General features: G+C 40.0%; 1 protein-coding gene across 3 annotated transcripts in view; it reads left to right on the forward strand.

Moving 5' to 3' along the window:
• ZEB2 (zinc finger E-box binding homeobox 2) overlaps positions 1 to 25,000 on the forward strand; it is a 116,185-nt gene that overhangs the window by 87,943 nt on the left and 3,242 nt on the right. For 2 of the 3 annotated variants that reach the window (XM_034061419.1, XM_034061420.1), the window contains 6 exons: positions 2,170 to 2,241; positions 8,567 to 8,755; positions 9,466 to 9,680; positions 12,180 to 12,288; positions 13,181 to 15,150; positions 17,144 to 17,324. In XM_034061419.1, coding sequence (XP_033917310.1) covers positions 2,170 to 2,241; positions 8,567 to 8,755; positions 9,466 to 9,680; positions 12,180 to 12,288; positions 13,181 to 15,150; positions 17,144 to 17,324 — 2,736 coding nt within the window. The remainder of the gene's footprint in view (positions 1 to 2,169; positions 2,242 to 8,566; positions 8,756 to 9,465; positions 9,681 to 12,179; positions 12,289 to 13,180; positions 15,151 to 17,143; positions 17,325 to 25,000) is intronic. The other variant, XM_034061421.1, reaches the window with a different exon arrangement.

Raw genomic sequence — 25,000 nt, forward strand, 5'->3', positions numbered from 1 at the left:
ATAAGGAAGGAAGTGCAGCAGAAATCTTCAACATTAGCACTGTTATGCAAAAAAAAAAAAAAGAAAAAAAAGAGCACTGTTAACTGTTTTCCCCTTGCTGACTGTGTAGATATGCCCTCAGATGGAAAACTTCTGATACTTGTGACTCCTTACTACCAGAAATCACATGAGATGATCAAGGAAGAAAATCACAATAACTATATTTATATCTAAGGCTGAACTTCTCAGAAATACTGTACCTTGATTAAGATTTCTGGTAGGCTGCAATAAAAATATCAGATGTGAGACTGGCCTAGCAGATCAATTACCATAATTGACAGCATTTTATTAATACATATTGAACTCCTAAATGTTTTGGACGCAAGATAACCCTGTGAAAATGATCCTTAGAGAGGCAGAATGCCAGATCTGGGAAAAGAATCAAGGCTGGCTTGTCTGCTGGACAGTTTAAACAAATATTTTTCATCTGGTCTGCATATTCTATGCTTCTGTACAAATTTAGCATCTGTTTGTACCTGCATATTTTAACTTAAGAGCTTTCATTAATTTTTTTTTTTTTTTAAGCTTCAAAGCCATGAACATGTATATTTATACCACAGTATTGTATGCTGGTTGTAAAGCTCTGAATTAAGTCATTCTGTGCTTTAGTTTTGATTAGAATGATACAATTAGAACCTGTTATTCTACCAACTAATTACTTGTAGAATGTGACATCTGAAGAATACTACAAGATTACAAATTTAGGAATGAACTGAGAATGTGCTCTGTTTATATTATTCCCCTATCTTCAGTCAAATAATTGTCATGGAAATGGATTAATACTGGGCCAGTTTCTGTCCTCATCAAAATCTTTCTCACAAAAAATGAATAATAAAAATTTTAATGCTTCGTGTATCAATAAGATTTTAATAGTATGCTTTCATCTTCTTGCCAGTCTATCACTTGATTGGCCGAGCAGCATCCATCTTCCTGAGTCATCATCGACTTGCGTTTATTTCTGCAAAATTCTCTCAATTTTTTAAATTTTATTTTGGTCATTGTTGAACTATTTCTGAGGGGCTTTTGAAATTTTATTTCTTACAATTGCAGCTAAGTGAAAGATTAAAGCAGGTATTTCAGTTAAATCCCAAATACTAAATTTTTTCTCTCTCAAAAAAAAAAAAAAAAGTGAGAGTGTATATTTGTGCATGTCTTCCAATAAAGAAAGGCTGGCATCTAGGAAAAGTTGAAGAGGCAAGAAAGAAATGCTATGTATATTTATTTTTGCCTTTGAAAACCTTTTGGAGGGTTAAATCATAAACAGGCTGTATGTGTGAATACCTGTTGCACATGAACTAATAAATTAGCAGCAAGAAACCAAGTTTGACAGGCACTCTGAGGTGGGCTGCAACGTCTATGAAAATAAGTGTTCTCCCTAGTGATGGAGCTGCATGCAGCCTCTTTGAAAAGCTATTTTAACTCTCTCTGAACCCCCAGTTTCATGGAGAGTACACCGATTCATGATAAATACATAGTAAATAAGTCTACACATATCATGCTCATTTGCATGTGAATTAAAACGATTTATGGCCATAAAAGAATTTGTCAGCACACAGAGTGCACAGAGGACACAAACAAATAGTAGGGGCAGAGGAGAATTGCCCACAGTTGAAAAATTGTTACATTTCTGAACCGCTTGATATTAATACATGCTGTTCTTCAAACGAGGTTAAAATGAAGATGACAGCTCAGATCTGTGTGACAAGATAGAAACAGAGATATACAACTTCTATCTTCCTTTTGTATTTGCAGCTTCTTCCAGGTATAGATCTCACACTGCCTGTTAACTGATTATTTCTTTTAAATATGGGAAAAAAAAAGAACAAAAAATTCCCTCTTAATCACCTGACTGCTTATTAGACTTGATACTGGAAAAAGCCCTTCATTTACTCCAAACAAATAGTTCTGTTTTCCACCACTCACTGTCATGTTTAAAGTAAATAAGTTCTCGGCCATCCAGCACCACTGAACTCATTCAGTTGCCAGAACAAAGTCATTGTACAGAGGTCCACAGCAGCCCTTTTCTCTCCTTTCCATAGCAAGATCTTCCCTGTTACCACAGTGTGCTCCCTAGCTTTGTAAGCAATTCAATAATGTGCAAATGCTAAAGTGTGAATGCTTATTTCACAGAAGAAATGAAGGAAGATTATGACACTATGGGGCCTGAAGCCACTATTCAGACCACTGGAAACAATGGTACAGGTAAGGTATTGCATGATATGAGTGGTTTTTTTTTTCTTCAGTACCATGTAGAATTAGCTATGCATATGAAGAGAAATAGTGATAAAACAATTTCTTTCTTATTTTCAGTTGAATAATTGGGAAACACGTAATTCTCCTGTTTTTTAATTTTTTCCCCCAATTTGATCACAATGGTGCAGCAACAAACTCATTTGGTGAGTCCTTGCTATCCTTCTTGTGCCTGCAACGTTCCAGCCTGTAAATCCTTTTAACTGCTTCCTTGTGAGCTAATAGTTTTCAGCAGCATGAGGAGATGTTTTCCCAGTGAGGGTGAATCTCATGTAGTTTAAAGTAGCTGGACCAAGGTACAGTAGTCTTCCAATGAGAGAAACTACAAAAAGCTTGATAATGAGGATGGGGTGCACTCTTCTTGGCAGCCCCAGATTCGCATAGTGCACAGAGTAAGCTACTCAGAGACTGAAAACATCTTTTCAGCAAGACACACATAAACCCCTTACATAGACACACAGACAAGCACACTTTAAATGCATGTTTATGAGATTATTATGATTCTGACTAATCTTTTTATTATTATTATTTTTATTTTTCCACATCTCCTTTTTCCCCCTCTCCTTAGAAATCAATACATTTTGTAGAACAAGGAAGGGGACAGAGATATTTAGCAGGCATCATCTCCAAGTCATCACTTTTTTTTTTTTTGTCTGTAGCAGAGCAAAGCAGCAAAAGGTTTCTGTTACTATTTTCTAATCCAAAAGAATTCAGGGGTTTACCATGTTCTTTCCAAGGGCCACAAGGCCCTACCCCATCCTCAGCGCAGCTGAATGCCATACATCATTCAATGTTTCTTTTGCGTTTTGTCACAATTTGAGATGTTGCAGATAGCCCTGATTTACACAGCTAAAAGGAAGAATTTTCTAGTGTAAGTACATTTCTATGCATTCCATTATGAGATTTAGTTTACAGGTAATGCCCTCTACAAATATTACTGTAAAAGGTGGTACCTAAGTCTTGCAAGGATTTTATTACTCACACTTTCCTTATGTTGGTTACACCCACATAAAACCCCAATGCTCTTATTAAGTAACTCAAGAAATTTACTTTATAATTCTTGAGGGGGAAAATAATAGGGAAATAAAACCATGTCACTGTGTTTTTTACCTATTAGATTTGTTATGCATGAAAGGAAGGTGGCATTGAGGCTCGGTTTATCACTACATATATAGTTAATAGTGTTGCCATATGTATTTTAAAAGCTTTTTTTTTTTTTTTTTTCCCCAAGGGACACGAATAAGGTGACAAATAGTGCTTAGTACTTGGAGAAACAGGACTTTAAAGGGCGTCTGATTCAGAAATAAGACTTGATAGTTATCTGAATTAACATTACCAGAGCATCTGAGGTCCGCTATCAGTCCATGTGACTTCCTTTGCACATATTTTCCTTACCATGACAAGCTTTGGCTCTTTCATGCTTGCAATGTGATCTGCTCGAGGGGGAAGACTTCATGTCCTCTTAGCTCCTTCCCTGCCAGTATCTGATGGTCTCTTCTGTCTGGTCCACTTCTTCCTTGCCACATCTCTTTGGGGGCAGGGTGCTGTTGAGCCCCTGCGCAGCCCTGTCCTATCTCTGTGTGGGGTCCATGGGGTGATCTGCTTATTCTGAAACCAGTTTTCTGGGGGAAAAGATAAGGTTTGCCCCTCCCCAGCTTGGTGCACTGCAAACTCACTGCTCAGAGTGCTTTGCATTTAGGTGGTCTGCATTTAAAATGCAAAAACTGCTGTGGATGTTGCACCTGGCAATTCCTCACCCAAACGTCCTGGGCAAAACCCCCAGCCTCCCCTACACTCCAACTGCTATTTGCTGCAGTGGGCAGCTTGCACAAGTAACAATTACAAGTTGCCTAGTGCTCTGCTGGTGTTTAATTCAAACCTTTTACCACTGAGTGGTTCAGAGCCACCTCCTCCAGTGGATGCTGTTGCCTGGGTAAGCTGGGTAGAACAAGATTCTGTAATGGCTGCAGTCTCCATAGTCTCTTAAGAGCTATGTCAGATTATGTAGTTATATTGTCTGATAAATTAAATGTCTTTGCCAGTCTTTTCACCTTGAGTGGAAGACGCCAGGTGACTATTAGGATATCCAGCACCCTTTATGCAGAGCAAAAACTACCCCACTGTGCCTGTGGAGGTGCTCCAACCATTATTTGAGGGGGAAAGGGAAGAGGTCATTAGAGCCATTGAAGATCCTTTCTAACTTCCTGAGACTCACTAAAGGTTTTGTTTCCGAGTGTTTGTCTTCAATTCTGCCTTGCAGATCATAGGCAGATTTAATACTGATGTTTAATAAAATAGTTGAGATGAGGCTGAGACTTGACCTGATGAAAGAAGTTGGATCAGTGACTTCATCTTCACTGAAAGCCATACAACAGTGACCTTCTGGTCTCCAGGGGAGCCCCATGTAGGGTTTCCCACAGATCAGCCTGGGCTCTTCCAGGTGGGTCGAGGAGACTTCTTGCATTTAATACAACATGCCTCTGCCTCTTGACACCAGAGCTCATGGTGCTTCATGACCAGGGCTGAGCACAGGGCTAGGAGATACAGCTTCAGACTCATTCACGTACATCCAACCACAAAGCTGCTGTAGGTGCATGCAACAACTGCATTGCATTTTTAGCATCAAATTCATTGCAGAATGTCATTAGCAGAGAAAGAAAAAAAAACAAAACAAAAGAAAACGTCTCATTAAATTATACTGCTATTGTCAGAATGGCCACTTCCTAGTTGCACTTATCTATACTTTAATCAGCTATATTTTTATAATGAGCCATGGAAGCTTTATAGTGGAAAAGCAGAAGTGACCATTAGAATGAAAATTTTAGTCTTCAGTCCTGCTACATTAATTTGTAAATATTTCTGGATTTCCTGAAATAGTTACTTGATAAAATGACATTTTGCAGAAGAGGTTCTTTAAAATGTGAATGAATAAATTTCTATGGTTTATTTTATCCTACCTGTTACGGTTATTACAGCTAGGATGTTTGCAGAAAATAGATTAACAAAATCCCTGTAAGCAAACAGAATTTTTTTCCCAGTTTTGATTACTAACATCTGACAAGATCCAAGTAAAGATTTTAATATAATTTAAAGAAAGGGGAAAAAATGCTTCAGGGAAAAGAAAACAGAAGTAAAACTTGGCAGGTTGGAGGACAGGCCGTTTTCAGGCTGTAATCTGTGTGTACCAATGGGGGCCTCTCACTTCCTGGCTAATGAAGGCTGTGGTTTTATTAGCTTTGTTTGCGATTAAGGGCAGCTATCACCATCTTGCAGGATGAGTTCCCACACAAAATAACTGGTCTCCCAAGCTCCTTGAACCTCTCTTGCTTTATCTTGAAAGGTCCTAAATGCCTCCAAAGATAGCTTTCCTTAAGGCATTTTATTTTTATGTGACATGGCCACATCAGCTTTTGGAACTGAAAATATTTCTGTTCTCCAGGCTCCAATAATTAATTAAAGAAAGACTTACTTGGTGAGGTCACCCACCATACATCTCTCTAAAATTCTTGCATTGCAGGAGGGGATGTGCAATGTGTGTGCAGTGTCAGCCCACGAGGAATCTGGGAACATGACTTTCTGCATGGAAAACAAATTAGGACAAGGGGGGAGAAGCTAGCCTTCCCCCCCGAAATTGGGAGAAAAACCTAATGGTTATCAGATGGGTCTTTTTCGTAACACTGGGTGAGCTTCCAGCCATGTCTGAGTTGTCATTAACATTGCTGGTGAGAAACCAGATACACGTGGTCACCTTTTGCTATTCATGTTAATCTGCAGTGTTGCAGCACTGGTTGTATTGTTTCAGTTAAGGATCTGTCGGCTTTTCCACTAAATCCCCTTGTTTTTAGGGGTTTATAATGTAGACATAAACATTTGCTTTAGCTCCCAGATTGCATGCGCAGACATAGAAGCTAAATAATCCAGAGAATTAGGAAGCTGAGTCCAGTAATATTGCAGCAGTCTACCACAACCTGTTGGATCAGCCTCCAGATAGATTTGAGAACCTGGAAGGAAGAACCTCATTTGCATTCAAATTTAGGACTGAAGCTCCTAATATTAACTCAGGCCTTGCTTGGTTGGTTGAATCCCTGTCCTATAAATGCAGTTACAAGCTCCAAAACCCCCCAGCCTGCCTGGAGGAGAAGGACATACGGAGCCAATCCTTGGAGCCATCCTACCTTTACCTGCTTCTATATCTCCTCTCTGGAGAAAAGTTCTCTTTCCCTGTTTCACAGGTGGCATTTACTCAGTCATGGCCTGAATCCAGAAAAAAATAACTTGAATCTATTGCTAAGCCATGAGAAAGAGGAGAGATGGAATAGTGTTAAGCTGGAAGGTGGAGGATCTTACAACAGCTGGAAAATCTAGGCGTAGCAAGGGAATGAAAAGTCAGGCTTCCAATGTAAAAAGTAATGCCTCAGCTTTGTTCTGATAAAAACAAAAAGTCAAAAACATAGCCTAACGCTCTTCCACGTAACAGGTGTACTTCGGTAATCACCATTTTGTTATATTTCCTTCACAGATACAAAATGGAGGTGAGGTACTCAGTCTTTGTCACTGCACTCATACTCCCTTTCTTTACAAGTTGCTTTTTGGGGGGACTGGGGGGGAAATGGAGATATTGTTTCTCATGCTAATAGCATATAAGAACAGGAGCTACAGAAGGACCAAGAGAGGAGGGAGCTCTGTGGTGTTCTAGTAATTCACTATGCTGTGATAGGAACAGAAGTTTCCTTCCAAAAAAGGAGTCCTGTGCCCTGTGCGATTTGGTCACGATCAAGAAATACTGCAGAAGGGTTGAGGAGCTGCTCAGCTCATACCAAAAGTAGGGCATATTTGTCTCAGCCAGAGGATTTGATTCTATCTGATGAAGGGATGCGGTTTGCATAAATGAATATCTACTGTTATCAATGATGGTGAGATCAACACTTCAAATCAGGTGATTTCAGGTTTCCAGTTGTGCTCCAGTCAAAGGCCATGTCTCATTTTGACTGCCAGCATCCCTTTTAATTTTTGTAGGAAACTGAGGCAAAACATTTACCCATTTCCAAGCACCAAGGAGCTTGTTAGTCTCTCATTTCCAGCAGTACAAACTGGAATAACCATGTAGACCCATAACCCCTTTGATTTCCACGAGTTTACTCCATATTGCTCTCTGTTGCCAGTGAGAGCAGAATTGTGCCATTTAATATTTTACTTTTACATGAACTGTAGGATAGTTTATGGTGTTGCCTCATATTCTTATTTTATCAAAGGTGAAATACATTAAAAATGTAATCAATCATAAGCTGCTCTTTTCACTTGCGGTCAGTTAAAAACAAGTATATTTAATTCCCTGCCAGCAACTGTGTCTTCCAAGACTTGTTAATAAAAACAAAAATTAAAGAAAGAAAATGATTGGCTTTTTTTTTCCTCCCCCAGTGTAAATATATTAATATTTTTACATAACATCCCAGAATTTTTAAGATCTTTTCTGTATGCACTGTTCATACATGGAGGAGAAAAGCTTATTTTTAGTAACAGGATGTTTGGTGGTTGAGCATATATTATGTTTCATAGACATTAAATGGACAATAAAAAAATTGGTTTACATTTAAGGAAAAGAAGAAAAACTCTTGTACAGACTGTAAAAGTGGTTTTAGGCTTGGTATCCTTGTTATGGTCTAAAACATGTGGTTCTATTTGTAGAAATACATGAAGCAATACTTTTAATAAAACAACCTATTCTCCCACTGTAAGTTAATTTTTCAGGGAGAAAAAAAATAAATAAAAATGTGTGAGCAATTCTCTTCTTGTGCCTGCTACAGAAAAGCAGCCCAAGGCAGGACCTGTGTTGGAGGAGAAGTGGTTTGGTCTTTACTACCTGCAACTCCTACCTCTTACGTGGGTACTGGGATCTGGGGCAGCTGAGCTCAGTCCTGTAGGCTGAGCTGCATTCCTGACAAAAGCCATGGGTTTCCCAGAACTACAGAAGGTTCAAGTTCCATTGATGAAGGATTACCCTGCATTACCCAAGCCTCATAAACTTCTCCTGCTGACCCGTAGAGCCCATGATCCTGTTAATTTAACTGCTCACCTTTACTTCCATCTATGCTGGTGGAAACCCTGCATTAATTTTATTAGGAGCTAGGTAAGACCAATAAGAGTGTGGATCCAGCTGCAGCCCCAGCCTCGTAGCTCCAGTACACCAACTCAGCCTGTATGTAAAAATGTTAACTGACCTCAGCTCTTGAGGACGATGCACTCAAGCCCCTTTTCTTTCTCCTTTCTCTCATTTTAGTGAAGAATGCAAATTGCACGTCGGATTTTGAGGAATATTTTGCCAAAAGGAAATTGGAGGAAGGAGATGGGCATGCAGTCAGCATAGCAGAGTACCTGCAGCGCAGCGACACAGCCATTATTTACCCCGAAGCCCCTGAGGAACTGTCTCGCCTTGGCACTCCAGAGGCCAATGGGCAAGAAGAAAATGGTGAGGCTGTAATTCATTTTTAGCCAGTATCCTGACCTCGTGCAGCTGTTGCAATTATAAATGCACTACATGCCTGGGTGTTTACCTTAAAAATTGAAGAACAGCTGCAGCGACATGGAATTTCACAAGCAAAGATTGGGGTTGTAATTTCAGTGTATTTTGATTTTTTAGTCAGCAAATCTGTATTATTTGGCGGGTGAACTGAAGAGCTGAATTTAAACAGGGGAAAGGCTGCTGTTCTAGTTGGGAGTTTGGGAAGTTTTAATAGAGTTTTAACACAACAAAAGAAGGGGCAGTTGTCCTATTGCTCTCCAATGCCTTGATAAATAATTGGAAAAGCTTCAGTAGGAAGGATTCGGTCAATGGCATAAGTCACTTAATGAGCTGGGGCTGGAATGCAAATCTCCAATTGATAGGGAAAACTATTTCTTAGTTTTCCAGCTAGCCAGGTCCGTGGGAGGAGTGATGCCTGTAATTAATTTCCTAGCAGGGTCCAGAGCGGGTCTTGCAAGTCTGCCATGGGTGTGCGCAGGTGCTGGTGCCTCCTGACACTGGTTGGAAGCGCCATCCCTCCCTCTCGAGCAGCAGATTGCAGCGATTCCCCTCATACCATCCTGGGCAATCAGCCCATGAGCTGCCATTGATTTGCTGACCTTTTGGCCTGCCTCTCTTCCTCCCTGTCCATCCCCCCCTGCCATCCCGGGGCACAGACCTGCCACCTGGAACTCCAGATGCCTTTGCCCAACTGCTGACCTGCCCCTACTGCGACCGGGGCTACAAGCGCCTGACGTCCCTCAAGGAGCACATCAAGTACCGCCACGAGAAGAACGAGGAGAACTTCTCATGCCCTCTCTGTAACTACACGTTTGCCTACCGCACCCAGCTCGAGCGGCATATGGTGACACACAAGCCAGGGACAGATCAGGTGGGGGGCTGGTTTTAAGTGATTTCTTTCTGTAATAACCCCTTAGAGAAACGATATTGCTTTGATTGGCAATCATTATTAATTTTTCATGGCATTTTGAAGATGCAGATCTTTTAATGGTAATAGCTTTAATTGAGGTCTAAATGATTTTTTGATGGTCTCTTCTAATATGATTTAATAGTCTTATGTTCACGATCGAATGAGTGTGTTAATTTCTAATTTAGAAATTTTATTTGCACTTTAACTTGACTTTAGTTTCGTTTTTATGTTCCTCAAAAAGTGAATGAAACTGTAGCATTTTAATTATACATTATTAAACATCTCAGCAATTTTAATTCCATTTTTCACCTAGTTTTACTTTGCAGTGTTGCAAATAGGAGCTCCAAGACATACTAAAAGATCCGATAATATTTTTTCACCATTTTTGGGTAACCTTTTCAATCATGTGAAATTATGCGTATTTTGTATAATCGTTTGTTAAACGTAATTACACATTTTTAGAATAACTGTTCCTACAGTACATATAGACTATCATTTGTGATTGTGCCACTAACACATGCATGCACTAGAACCGCGGCATCACTATAATTTGTATAGCCCAGCAGTGTATCTGCAATAAATCAAGGCAGTTTTTTCCTCGATGTGATACATGTAATATTATATCAGTGCTGCATTTAAGGAAATGCTGCGTATCTCAAACAGGTGTCTGAACTTCCTCAGTGTTCCTAAACAGGCTGGCGATAGACCTTTGCCACAAAACTCACTACATACCAGCAGAAAAACTACTCCTGTCCTCACCAGAGAATTGCTTCTGAAAACCTGTCTTATGGAGGGCTGTTTTGGAAACTCAAATTAAAACTTAAATAAATAGATGTGTGCATGGTGTCATATTATAAAGGCTTTATGCCTTACTTATTTTTCTTAAAAACCTGAAAGTCACAATCAATTGTATTTCTTTTAGTAGGTTTTTCTCAGCATATGGTAAGTTCAGTTAGGCAGACACACATCTCCTAATCGTGCAGTTTTTGCAATTAGCATTTTTAAGAGAACCCTATTTTTTGTTTGATCTTATATCTATATAAATGATTCTATAGAGCTTCTCCTCTTCTTTCCTTCCCATGGCTTTTCCAGCAGACAAACACATTTTCACATGTGTATTTTTCCTAAACCGATCCACCCTAAGGTTCTTTCTTTTGCTTTGTATCATTAAAAACACTGGGGGGAAAAAAAAAACCCCGCCTAGATATTCATCCAATGTAACTGCCTGAAATTTCACATGCGAGAGCACGCTGGTACTGGTGCATTATGAATGGTAGCTTTGGTGTTGAAAAGTCTCCTCATTTGCTCATGGCATTTACAATTAGTAAATTAAAATGATTGTATCATATTAACAGTGGCACAACTAAAGTTTATAGTAGTCCTCGGAGGGCGATGGGGGGAGACAAAACAGCTGTTGCTGTTTGTTTATGCAACTCAGCAACATATGAGCGCGGGTCCCTCAATGGCGCGCAGCGGGCTGGGCTCTGCTTGATCTTTGAAGGTTGCTGCTGTTTGAACAAACCTCCCTGTGTCCCATGTAACACCATCTGTCTCGCCAGGAATGTGGGAAGAGGCAGCACACCCTCGCAGTTGTCATACCATTTCGGCGCTGCCTTTTTCTTTTTTTTTTTCTTTCCCCTTCTTTTTTCCCTCTTTCTCCCCTCTCCCTCCTCCTGAAATAGGCTTTTGTGTTGTGGCCACCTGCAAAAGTCTGACCTCCTACCTTGAGTGTACAGAGTGTTTGGCTGCATTATGATGAATATTATCACTTTTTTTTTTTAAATTTTTTTTGTGTCCAAATTCAAAGTCTTTTTTGTGCTTTTCTTGCTTGTTGCAAAAAGGTCAGCTGCCTTTGATTGTATGTGTATGCCACTTTTAACTTTCCCTTGCCCCTCAGAAGAGCACCGACAGGAAAACATGTCACAAAAGGTAGCTCAAGTCTTCCCTGCTGCTCTATGATTTTAAAAAACATTTTCCAGCATAAGCTCATGCCGAAAACGCAGCCTCCTCTGCTTGATAATGAACTGAATCTTACATGAAATGCCACTAACGACAGTGTTTCTGTCTTTCCTCCACAAGCAGTAAACAGAATTTTTAAGCAAGCAGAGTCACACATGTTCAGAATCCGATAGGAATATTAAGAGCCACAAATCTTATAAAACAGTTTATCTCATAGTAAGATACCTTAAAGCAACACATTTCTGATGAGCGACTTAGGAAATAATTCTAAAGCAAATATCGAATGCTTATGTGAAAGTACTTTCTCATTTGTTTCGGTTTACTGCCAACATTTTGATTTTTATTGCAGCACTGATGAGACAAATAAATGTACATGCAGACCTTTTGGTCCGCTTGATAAATTTAGAGTCACATTAATTTTTTTTTTTTTTTTAAGCTAGAAATTCATGGTTTCTCTTGCATAAAATTTATGTTGATGTCTTTTTTTTTTTTTTCTCCCAGCACCAAATGCTGACCCAAGGAGCAGGCAATCGCAAGTTCAAATGCACTGAGTGTGGCAAGGCCTTCAAATATAAACACCATCTGAAGGAACACCTGCGAATTCACAGTGGTGAGTAGCGGAGGTGCTGGTGTGCTCATTTGCATTTTGTTTAATTAGCTGAGTTTTAAAGACTGCTTAAAATTTACACAGTTCTGCTTCTGGCTTCTTGGAGCTACTAAGGTCTTTCATAAGTGATATCTGAGTCATCCTCATTTATCATGCTGTTAATACCACAGTCTCACTGAAAGATTTGGAAATAGTAAAGCTTCCTGCGTATAATATAGATTGTTTGTTTGGCAGTTTGAGTTCAGAAGCGTTCACTCATTTCTGTGCAGTCGGACCTGAAGAGCCCATTATATTTTCCATAACAAGAAGTCTCCCCAAGTGAAATACAGCTCATATTCTCAGATAACGAATAAGCGCAAAGTGTCTCATTGTGAATGACTTGTGCATGTGGCTCTCCTTGACGCAGCATTCACAGCACAAAATGCCACCGGGCTCTGCCCAGGCACAAACTTCCACCAGTACTGATGTGGAGGTCCTAACATTAGGATTAATTTTCTCATACCATGCTTATTTCCAGTGAAAATTTAATTTTTTTAAAACAAGGAAAAAAAAAAAAGAAAAAGAAACATATCAAATTTGAACAGTCTGGATTTGATTTGACCCCCCTTGCCACAGGGTACTTACCTCTTACAAGGTAATGTGAAATGGTCAGTCTGGTGCCAATCTCACACCTTGGTGGCTGTTGCCAGCTGGAGACTGTGGATCCAAACTGGCCTCAGATCCCCTAGAAAGAGTGCAGTGGTGTAAAGCAGCGGTGGTGTACAGCCATATTCATAGAAATAGTATTTTCCTCACTCAGTGAATACGCAGACTACCAGTTGGGTATCAAATGTGATCATTTGCAATTATAGCAGCAATAATGATAATTAACATTTCGTTTTAATTATCATTTTAGGTGAAAAACCATATGAGTGTCCAAACTGCAAGAAACGTTTCTCCCATTCTGGCTCCTACAGTTCGCACATCAGCAGCAAGAAGTGTATTGGTTTAATCTCTGTAAATGGCAGAATGAGAAACAATATCAAGACGGGTTCTTCTCCTAATTCTGTATCTTCCTCTCCTACTAATTCAGCCATTACGCAGCTGAGAAACAAGCTGGAGAATGGCAAACCACTTAGTATGTCTGAACAAACAGGCCTACTGAAAATTAAAACAGAACCACTAGATTTCAATGAATATAAGGTTCTTATGGCCTCACATGGGTTTAGTGCAACTAGTCCTTTTATGAATGGTGGACTCGGAGCAACCAGCCCCTTAGGAGTTCATGCTTCTGCTCAAAGTCCAATGCAGCACTTAGGTGTAGGGATGGAAGCACCATTGCTTGGGTTTCCTGCGGTAGGCAGTAATTTAAGTGAGGTGCAGAAGGTCCTACAGATTGTGGACAACACGGTTTCCAGGCAGAAAATGGACTGCAAGGCTGAAGAGATCTCCAAGTTGAAGGTTTACCATATGAAGGATTCATGCTCTCAAGCCGAGGAACAAGGAGTTACCTCCCCCAATATTCCCCCTGTGGGTCTTCCAGTAGTAAGTCATAATGGTGCCACTAAAAGTATTATTGACTATACATTAGAGAAAGTCAATGAAGCCAAAGCTTGCCTCCAAAGTTTAACAACAGACTCAAGGAGGCAGCTCAATAACATTAAAAAAGAGAAGCTGCGAACGCTAATAGACCTGGTAACTGAAGACAAGATGATAGAGAACCATAATGTATCCACTCCATTTTCATGCCAGTTCTGTAAAGAAAGTTTTCCTGGTCCCATTCCGTTGCATCAGCATGAGCGTTACCTGTGTAAAATGAATGAAGAAATCAAGGCGGTCCTTCAGCCTCATGAGAACATGGTTCCCAACAAACCTGGAGTGTTTGATAAGCAAACCCTCTTGCTGTCATCAGTACTTTCTGAGAAAGGAATGACTAGCCCCATCAACCCATACAAGGACCACATGTCTGTACTTAAAGCATATTATGCTATGAATATGGAACCCAACTCTGATGAACTACTGAAAATTTCCATTGCTGTTGGCCTTCCTCAGGAATTTGTGAAGGAATGGTTTGAACAAAGAAAAGTCTACCAGTATTCAAGTTCCAGGTCACCATCACTGGAAAGGGCCAGTGCCAAGGTGGCGCTGGCTGCCACCAACAACACTCCCACTAAAGACTCTTTGTCAGCCAGATCTCCAATAAAGCCTGTGGACTCTATAACTTCACCATCTATAGCTGAACTCCATAACAGTGTTACTAATTGTGATACTCCTCTCAGGCTAACAAAACCTCCTCATTTTACCAATATTAAACCAGTTGATAAATTGGACCATTCTAGGAGCAATACTCCTTCCCCTTTAAATCTTTCTTCCACATCTTCTAAAAACTCCCACAGTAGTTCTTACACTCCAAACAGTTTCTCTTCTGAGGAGCTTCAGGCTGAGCCTTTGGACTTGTCTTTACCAAAACAAATGAAGGAACCCAAAAGTATTATAGCCACAAAGAACAAAACAAAATCTAATAGTGTAACTTTAGAACACAACAGTGTTTCTTCATCATCTGAAAACTCAGATGAGCCACTGAACTTGACTTTTATCAAGAAGGAGTTTTCTAATTCAAATAATCTGGATAAAAGCACTAACCCAGTATTTGGTATGAACCCATTTAGTGCCAAACCTTTATACACAACACTTCCCCCACAGAGCGCATTTCCCCCAGCCACTTTTATGCCACCAGTCCAGACCAGTATTCCTGGGCTGCGACCATACCCAGGACTAGATCAGATGAGCTTCCTACCACATATGGCCTACACTTACCCAACTGGAGCAGCTACTTTTGCTGATATGCAGCAAAGAAGAAAGTACCAGCGGAAACAAGGATTTCAGGTAAATTTTTGCAACCATTTTCCTTTGAAAGGCTAGGAATTAGTATTTTGTGATATGTCCTCTTACAGAAGAAAAAAACTGAAGCTATATTCAACATTTGCAACAAAATTAGTAGAGTTTCTTTTAGTCTGAACTTGCAAAAATGCAGTGCAAAAGGAAAATGAACTGCAATTACCTTAAGTGTACCCCTACTTAGACTCAGAAACAATATTAATACCTTTGAATAGGCATAACACATGGTTTTATTCTCTTAAGCACTTAGTCATTTGTTATCCGAATTTTTTCTAAATAATAATAACATGCATGAAAAGTCCCATCCTGCAGGAAAAAAAACAGAGTGAAACTTTGCAGGGAAATTGATCTCTACAGGGCAGTGTGGGGTAAAGGAGCGGTGGGAGACCTCTTGGTAATCACCTCCATGCTTGGATGCAAAGCTGTATCCCTGTAAGTGGAGGTCCATATGAACTTGTAGCAGCTGTATCCCATTGAAAGCCCTCAAAGCTTCCTTCTCCATGTTTCTGGGGGGTTGTTCATCCACCGTGCATGGGAAAGGCGTCCTGTCTTCTCATGAATGTCTAGGCAATAAGAAACACTGACATGCTGTTTCCCCATAGCCCCTTCCTTCAGCCTACCTACTGCCCTTCCCAGACTACCAGTCCTCTAATCCTGCCAGTCACTTGGAACAGCTTTGAAAAAACCTGGAGATTAAACAAAATTATTTGAGGAGGTAGCAGCTAGGGACCATAATCGCAAAGAAAGTCTTTCCCTGGACATGTAATATGTGTTGGCACTTCTTCATGCCTGGGTACAACATTTAATCCTTTTCTCAGAGTCAATACGTGAGGAGCAAAGGATTTTGCCACTTGCATTCCTACAGCAAAGAGCTGCTTTACGAAAGTCACATACTTTTATATCTTTCTTCTGGGTTTGTTCAGATATAACGTACAGAGTTTAGTTAAATTAAATTAACTGATTATAGATTATTATTCTTTTTATTTTTTTTTACATTTGTGCATGTTCCCTTATGTCCTATTATGGTCTATTAGCAATTTTACTGACTGGTAAATGTTTTATAGTTTCAGATGTGAAAATCAGGTATGGTTTTACATTACAGGCTGCAATCCCTCTTTGCACAATAGGAGCATAAATAGCACTGCACCTCCATAACAGCTGTTCCACTATTCCAATTTACAGTACATCTGCCCTCTTTGTAAATGTATTTAAGCCTATTTAATCTTCTCTAATATTAATTAGTGCAAACCTAGTCTAAGAAAACTGAACAGTGTGATAGCAAATGGAAATGTATGTTATCATGCAAGTTTTCACTCTCTTTGGATCAAGACAAAATAAATATCAAGAAATTTAATAATTTACTGATCCACATTCATTATTGCTTAATGCTGAAGGCTGTTTTAACATAGATAGAACATTGATAAAAAGTGTTATTAATATTCCCTATTTCAAATTACAAAATTAAATATAAAAATATAGCTTGAGGCCTTTAGTCGGGAGACATACATTTAAATGGATTGCATAATAATAACATTTGTACCTAAATATAAAATTCAATTAAAACCTTTCTACAGATACAGAATACAACCAAGTTTCTGTGTTTTGCAAGGAATGATCTCTTAGGTGTTGCTTACACTTACACCTGTAAAATATTACAATACCTTTTGCTGTCCATAGAGAACCTCCCCTTTGCTTTTTCTGATCCTTGAAAATATCTAGTGCTGAGATTATAAATACGGTCCAATTGCGTAAATCATACTACTGCAGAGTGTTCAAAGACAGAAAGTTGTTCTAAGACATAGAAGGCTTCTCATTTTTTCCACAGTTTTCATCAGATGTAGTTTCATTTCCAACGGATTCCTAAGCTGAGAGGACTACCATCCTAAGCAGACATAATTTTGACTTCTCTCGGATGGTTAGTTCCTTCATGGGAAGGCGCGGTGGTAGAAATGGGTGTCACTGACGGGTGGTTCCCTCACAGGGAGAATTGCTTGATGGAACCCCAGACTACATGTCCGGCCTTGATGACATGACGGACTCCGACTCCTGTCTGTCCCGAAAGAAGATAAAGAAGACAGAAAGCGGCATGTATGCATGTGACTTATGTGACAAGACATTCCAGAAGAGCAGTTCCCTGCTGCGACACAAATACGAGCACACAGGTAGGATAGCCGTGCGTGACAATGGGAGGGTTGAGGTCCATGCTGTGCTCTTCACAGTCTTTTGCAAGTACACTTGTGCAGTGAATGGTTTGGAAAGTGGACAGGCTTTCAATAGGGCAGAAAGAATATCTTTTCTCAGTTCAACACGTTTAATTCTTTTTAATAGTAATTGCTTGGTGAAGAGCTGTTGGATGTGATCGGGTGAATCCTGGCAGGTGCTATGCGATGTATCATGCTGTGCATGATAGCAATGGTGGCATTCAGCATCTTGCAGGATAAACCCTCTTCAAATAAGGCAAGCCTTAGCACTCGGAAAGAACTGCAACTTGGTCAACACAAAGTCTGGAACAGGAAGGAAAGGTCACAGTATATTTCTTGTTTCCTAGACATTATCTGACCATGCACCATTTTAATCCTATAGAACTTCCACTGATGTTAGCAGCATAAGAGCAGGCTCTGGCTGAGTTATCTGAAAGTAAACTGCTCACAGGGATTGCTCTTCCTGTGATCTTGCATGCCAGCAGCATAGGAAGGTTGCGTTTCACTTTTTTGCTTCTCAGTTCATGCCCAGGGAAGGCTTCTTTTTTTCCCAAGTAGGGACTGATTTTTGTCTAGTTCAAGGAAGCTTGCCAAAGTTCACCACAGATTGTCAGCTTAAAAAATATTTTGGTTTGAAAAAGACCCTCCATCACACCTATGCTGGCCATGATTCCCCTAGCAGGCAGTGCTCCCTTTCCCACTCTCAGTTAGGACAGGCATGAGCCTAGAGGTAGAGAGCTCTCCAAGAGGGATACATCAGCTCAGTGTGTTTCACTTAGGGGAAAATGGGACCGGAGCTCCCCATATAATAGAGATATCAAGTTATATTAGACAAAGGGAATGTGAATTATCATGTGAATTATTGTTCAGCGGGACATAAACCAAACACCAACTTCCTAGAGTTAGAAAAAGCTTACTCAGGAGGAAACTTTCCTTAACTTTGAAAGTTGAGTCCCGATTCAGGAAACGAAGCAAGTCACATCATCCTTCAATCTCACCATGTGATGGTAAAAAACACATACCTCTCTATTAATACATCTTCCAGGCTGCACATAACTATTTGGCATTTCATATATGAAGAAATTACAATTCAGAAGTGGACTATGCCTTTAAAAAAATTCTTTATTTTGTTATTTTCCTTCTTATACTTTTCTTCCAAATTTTAAGATAATCCCACACAGGAAAATAAAAAAGAAAGTAAAAGTACATATGGGATTAGGAAAGAAAATTAAAAGCATCATTTTGGACTAGATCAGCTAGTTCATTACTGAAATGTGCTTCCCACTACATTATTCAGATCAAATTGTTTATTCAGTAGAAGAAGCTTTGAAGGCTTTACGTCCCTGCACCTTTTCTCCCCTGAATGATTTTATTACAGCCATCTGCAAACATTATGGCTTACTACACTAGTACCGTAAAGCTCTCATGTTAGAACTGGCCTTCATATATACTGGGATCTGGACATATGGTTGAATCCCATAAAGTTGGTAGTCCATAAGGTCGACAGACATATGGTTGAAAGGCTGAAAATTTGACAAGCTGAAATGTGTGCAATCACCTTGATTTGCAAAATAAACTGCATTTGTAAAAGCAAAAATATGTTCTGGTCTTTAAGTAGCATGGGAACCTACTGCCTAGAAAAAAACCACACAGCTGCAGTGTAGGAACTTTTCTTCCTCTTTGCTCTGTCCCTTTCAGTTTCTTAAGTTTACATCCATCAATTTTATTGGACTCAGCCTTATGATCCAGAACGTGTATACAGTGTCATATTTAATACGCTAGAACTACAGCACATCATCAAGCTTGAGTGTGGCATTTAGAGACAGGAAGGATGATCTTGTGGCAAAGGCACAGGCACTGAGGCTGAGAGAACTGCACTCTTTTCTGCCTTGCCACAGACTTCCTTTGTGAATTTCAGCAAATTGCTTCACCTTCTTTCACCTTTGCCCATCTTTGCGATAGAGGGAAATGATACCAGCCCACCTCTCTGGGCTGCTGTAAATCTTAATTCATGCAGGCTGAAATCTTGTGACGAAACTTGCTGTATAAATTGTGAAGTATTATTAATGACATGCTTGCTTTTATCCTCCACGTGTCACGCTAATGTTAGATAGAGGTGGTTGGAGCTGTGAAGACATTGGCTGGGATAGCTCCATCACAGATCCACAGCCTTCAGGAGGCAAAATGCACAGGGACTTCGGCTAATAGCTTAGCGTGCATCTTAAGTGAATTTCAAATTAATTTCATAGTTTTGAAAAAAGCTTGCAATTGTATTTATAATGTAGGTATGAAATTGCAGTCTGTTCAGTGGAAGGAACCAAATTGGAAGTATCAGCCTCTTCTGCATTTGAGATCATTCTAAGAGTAGGCCCAGATTTTTCAGTCAACTTTTTGAAACCTAAAAAAGAGAAAAAGCTTATTTTCTGAGTGTGTGGCTGTTTTCTGACCAGCTGATCACGATCTGTTGTTACTTCATTAAAAACATATTTTTAGGAGGAACACTTCCTGTCTTTCCTGGAGAAGCACAAGTACTGGATGTTTTTTATACTGATGTCCTTTTTCTTGAGTGGAAAAAAAAATCTATGTGCTTTTTGGGGTTTGGGTTTTTTTGATATTTGAACAATAGGATTTTTATTTGTCACCACTTTTCATGGTTTACAAACCCATTGCAAACAATGCTAGAATGAGGGTTGAGAGATTCAGACAGAGGATATTTCCTTCTTTGCAGCCCCTAAATATTTACCCCAGAGAAATCATCTGGAGCAAAAAATAACATTGACAGTTGAAACTACATGAGATGCAGTAATCATGTGTTACACCAACTGCTGTAAAGGAGAAAACAGGAATGTCACTGAAGTATTGCAGTGGAGCTGTTTCCCTTCTAGGACAAGAAGAATGGGATTTGGCCAGTTCTTTGTGTCAACCCAAGAACTTCTAGTAGGACCATGTGGACACAGATCAGGGAGCTCTGCCATTACCTCTGTACTCCATGCCTGCCACGGCTTGAGTACAGTAGGAAAAGTGGCCCAGATTTCACAATCCATAATTTTTAATTTATGCAGCATTACCAGTATTCTGCAATAGCTTCTAGCTTCATGTGGAGAAGGAAAATTCATTGTGTTACTGCAATGAGTGAAATGCATTGTTTCTGGCATCTGAATCTGAAATTTAGTGTAGAGGCCACTGCTTGTTGCAGGACCAAATTCTGCCAAGTTAATTTTGGGATGACATTTAATTTTAAGAGAAGTTATATTGTCCCTCTGAGAATTTGAGCTTCACAAGATCCTATTTCTTTAAAACCAGGGAATGCAGCACTGTAATTAGGGTGCAGGGCATGGCAGGTAGCAGAGGAATTCAGTGCTCACATTATTTTCCTGGGAAGTCTTATGAACTCATCCTAACTTTGGACAGGTTGAAATTAGTTGAGTGTATACTGCATGTGTTTAATCTCAGATTTATCCACGCTGCTTAGCACAGGGTTCAAGAAACTTTCCATACTAAAGATGGAGATGGTTCCCTTCATGGTAAAGCATTAGTACCATCTGATGAGCAAAAAAAATATTTGTGTTGCAGATAAGGAGGGCAAACAGTAGTGGGTAAGTGAGCAAGAAAGCAAACAGAATGGAGCATCTGGAAGTAAGAGAAATATCCTGGCTCCTGGGTAGCAGTCCAATCCCTCTTGGTCATCAGTGCTGTGTTGGGGTGATTCAGGAGTAAGGTGAGCATCTGGAAATAAGAGAAATATCCTGGCTCCTGGCTACTAATGCAGCACCCTTGGGTTATCAGTGCTGTGTTGAGCTGATTCAGGAGTAAGGTGAATTTGTTCTGCTGTCGTCAACACCCATGTCTGCTACACACCAGCTTTATCGTAGCTTCCCAAGGAAACTTGCAGTGTGCATGCTCTGCAACAAAACCTGGAAACAGTTTTTCAGAATCCTACCTAGAAATTTGAAATCCTTTCATTGTTGCTCTGTATTACATCATATTCTATTTTATTACTTGTGTGGGCTGTTGAGGGCCTCATAACTGTGCTAGTGCTTTCATCCTTTCCTTTTCCACTGTATATTTTATTAAGACCTCTTTTATATTTTTGTAGCTTTCATGCTGATGCAAGCACTAGTTTTATTTCCAGATTGATTCTGCAAACTAAATATTGTTCTTGAGCCTGGTAGCAAATCAGCTCTCTCTGGCTAGTATTTTGAATTCCCAGCTCAGGAGTTTTCTTTATTTAGAACTTGATTCATAAAAAATTTACATGCTATTTAAAGATTATTTTTTCTTGCTGTACTCTGATGCAAGTTTAGAATTCCCTCTTTTACACTCAAATAAAGAAAAAAAAGGGTATATTCTATGCTTGTGAAATCTGTTCTGTAGACAAGGTCTTCTATTGAAAATGGAACAGGTGCAGCTTGGGCAATTATATATAAATTGCATTTATTTGGCACCTTTGACCGCTTTGCTGTGTTCTGGCTGCTAATCCATCTCCACTGGGACTACAACTAACATCCAAACCCCCAAGCAACTTCAAAAGAACTGCCTTCAAAACATAAAAACAAACTGTCACAGAAATGTTTCCTTCTTTCCTCCAAAGAGTGGGATTTCTGTTTGGCCCCCTCCCGCAGAAAAAAGACCCACTTTCCTTAGGCAAAGGGTGGGTGATATTTAGTCTGGGACCAGTGACAGCTTATGATCTGATGTCTTATGACTTTTAAGCCACTGTAAATGTGAAACTCATAGCTTTTTCACTCAAAGGCTTTTAGCCCAGGAAGACTGAGCGATACTTACTGTTAGAGGTTTTTTGTTGTTGTTTTGTTTGACAGAAACACAATTCTAGAGACTTTGCAAAGAGATTAGTTATAATTTCCCCTCTGTAAATTGAGTGCAGGCCCCTGTGAGAACCTCTTTTTGCAGATGGTGGAATAAAAAAGAGCCCAAGCATTTCCTTCAGATATTTGAGAGATATTTATCACTCAGTTTCACTGCAAAATGTGACATCTACCTCACACATCTACCTGGTAACACAGAGTGTTCTGTGAGCCATCCTGTGAGGTGCCATGGGTATTCCTCTCTCAGTTCAATCTCCATGTATGACACAGGTCATCTGAAATGAAACTGGGTAAAATGTGGGGTGGGATGTTCAAATCTGCTTTCTTTCAACCCATCTAGTCCACTGATATGATATTGCACAACAATGCTCTTACTGCATGCTAGTTAAATAGCTGACAAAGCAGACAGAACTACTTAAAGTTGTAGGTTCTTCCCAACCACCTACAGGTGTAGGTCTACCCACACACCTACAGTTCTAGGTTCTCCCTGTCCACCTACAGCTGTTGGCTTATCCCCATCAGCCTACATTTGTAGATTTATCCCCATTCCCAGTGTAAAATACCTTACTTTAGATTTATTTTATGGCCTACTAATGCATTGGAGGGATAAGGTACTCCTTTCAAATGGCTGAAATACTGGGTTTTGCACACAGGGGAAAAAAATAATTCTCCCACAAATGTTCAGAAACCCGATACATTTAAAAACATATTTCAATTAGTGTTGTAACAGCTGCATGCTGTGCACTGCTAAGGTATGTTGTATGGTGTCTGAACAAAGAACTTTGCTCAAGCTGTCATGTTCCCTCAGATCAAAACTGAGTCCTTGATACGGATGTGGTAGACTAAATAGCTCTAGTATAGCCTTTTCAGTACTAATATAAATTAATATGAAAATACAAAGTATTTTAATCTTCTCATTTCTAAATTAATGTATAAAATATAGACGATTTCCTGCCAGGCTACCACTTTGCTGGCTGGAGGAAGGCCCCGGGTATCATGAGCAGGAAACACAGCATTGAATGAACACTGCGTGCCAGGGATGAGCAAAGCAGACAAAGATGGAGGGACAGGCACATAGCAAAGACCTGGGAAAGGGCAGGTGGAGACAGGTCTGGATGAGAAGCAGTGGGGGTGGCTGACTTCTGTTTGAAGAGAGAAAAAGTGCTGGACAATTGATGGAGCCCAGCTGTGGGGTGAGAAGGGTGTAGCGGGCATTAAAAAAATCAGGAAATAACAGATAAGGAGCATTGCTGTGGAGAAGTGGAACAAGATGAGGGTTGGACTTATGGATGTTGGAGAAAAGTAAGTCAGAGGGAGGGACTGAGACAGCGTGGGCAGTTCAGTGAGGAGGAGGAAACAAAAAAAGTCCTGAGGAAAAGCAGAAGGACTACGAGGAAAAAAAATAAAGAAACAAAATTAGCAACTATGGAGATACCAGCAAAGGGATGGTAGTGTGCTGCTCTGAGTGAGCTCAGCAGGACAGGTAGGATGAGGCAGGGATGCAGGCAGGCCTATCATCTGTTGTATCCAGCTGGGGGGTTGGTGGCATTTGGAAAGTTCCCACCTCACTCATGAAGGTTTTCTTTGGGCAGCACTGAGATTTAAGGAGTGCTTAGGTCAAGAGTGCTTTGGGATTTTATGCTAATTTGAGTAAGTGACTAAATCATGCTAAAATCTCCTGAGCTATGACTGTGGGATTTCCCCACTATGGCAAACTTCTGCTCCGAATCCAGGTAGTTGCTTCACAGCTCTGGACTTGGTGCACTTCCAGGTCAAGGCAGAAATGCATACTTAGGAAACAGATCACAAAAGCAATACTTCTGTAATCCAATATATCAAGCTTGAATTTTCAGTTTTACTCTACAGGGAAACAAAGAAGAGAAAAAAAAAAACAACAAAAAAACCCCAGCCCTGTCATGTATGCAAGATTACGAACTTCTCATACAAAGAAATGTAGTTTGAGTCCCAATTTCCAGGCATCCACTAATTCCTCTGTCACTTGGGTTATTCTATCTGTGGTTTCTCCTGTATTTTCCTTCCTGCCAGATCTCCCCTTCATTTCATAACACAATTTTTGGCTTCCTCGAGCATTTGTTAATCGCACCTTATTAAATGTGAACTTTCACAGTGGGGCTTGAAGGTAGCTGTGACTAGATTGGGGGGAAAAAATTCACATATTCCTTAGTATTTGTTCTTAGCAACTTTGCTATGGAAATGAATTCGTTTTATGCCTGACTTTCCCTGCTCTCACGTCCTGGCAGTGACTGCAGAGGAAAAGAAGGCAGATCAGATTCATCAAGGAGCAGTTTGAATTTTCCTGGAAGTTGAGATCCTTCAACACTCTGAAAACAGGTTTTTTTTTTTCCCTGCTGGATTTCCTTCCATGTGGACACTACCAGTGACAGTTTCCCATCTTCCCAGCCCTTCGCTCTTGCCTGGTGTTTTCTACCCTCCACCACACTCTTCCTCTCCCTGAGCTTGCTTCTTTTAGATTTAAGAGAATACCACACTTTTACAACTGACAGGATGGGAGGGCTCTGGTGTGAAGTTTATTTCTGTTCAGGTCACATCCCACATTAGCTAAGTGTGGTAAATATGCCTGAGGAATTGGACCACTTCACTAATAAGTTCCTAACGATCTTCTCTAGCAGTAAGACATGAAAAACAGGGCTCTGCATTTCAGGCACTGAATACCAGCATTTTTATATATGTAAAAATTGCACAGATTAAAAACTAATGACCAATTGGCACTGTATCCGCCTGCATAGTTGCACCACTCTGGAGCATTCAGTTGAGTGACACTAAGATTAT

This window comes from Melopsittacus undulatus, chromosome 4 (genome assembly GCF_012275295.1).
Source record: "Melopsittacus undulatus isolate bMelUnd1 chromosome 4, bMelUnd1.mat.Z, whole genome shotgun sequence".
NCBI lineage: Eukaryota > Metazoa > Chordata > Aves > Psittaciformes > Psittaculidae > Melopsittacus > Melopsittacus undulatus.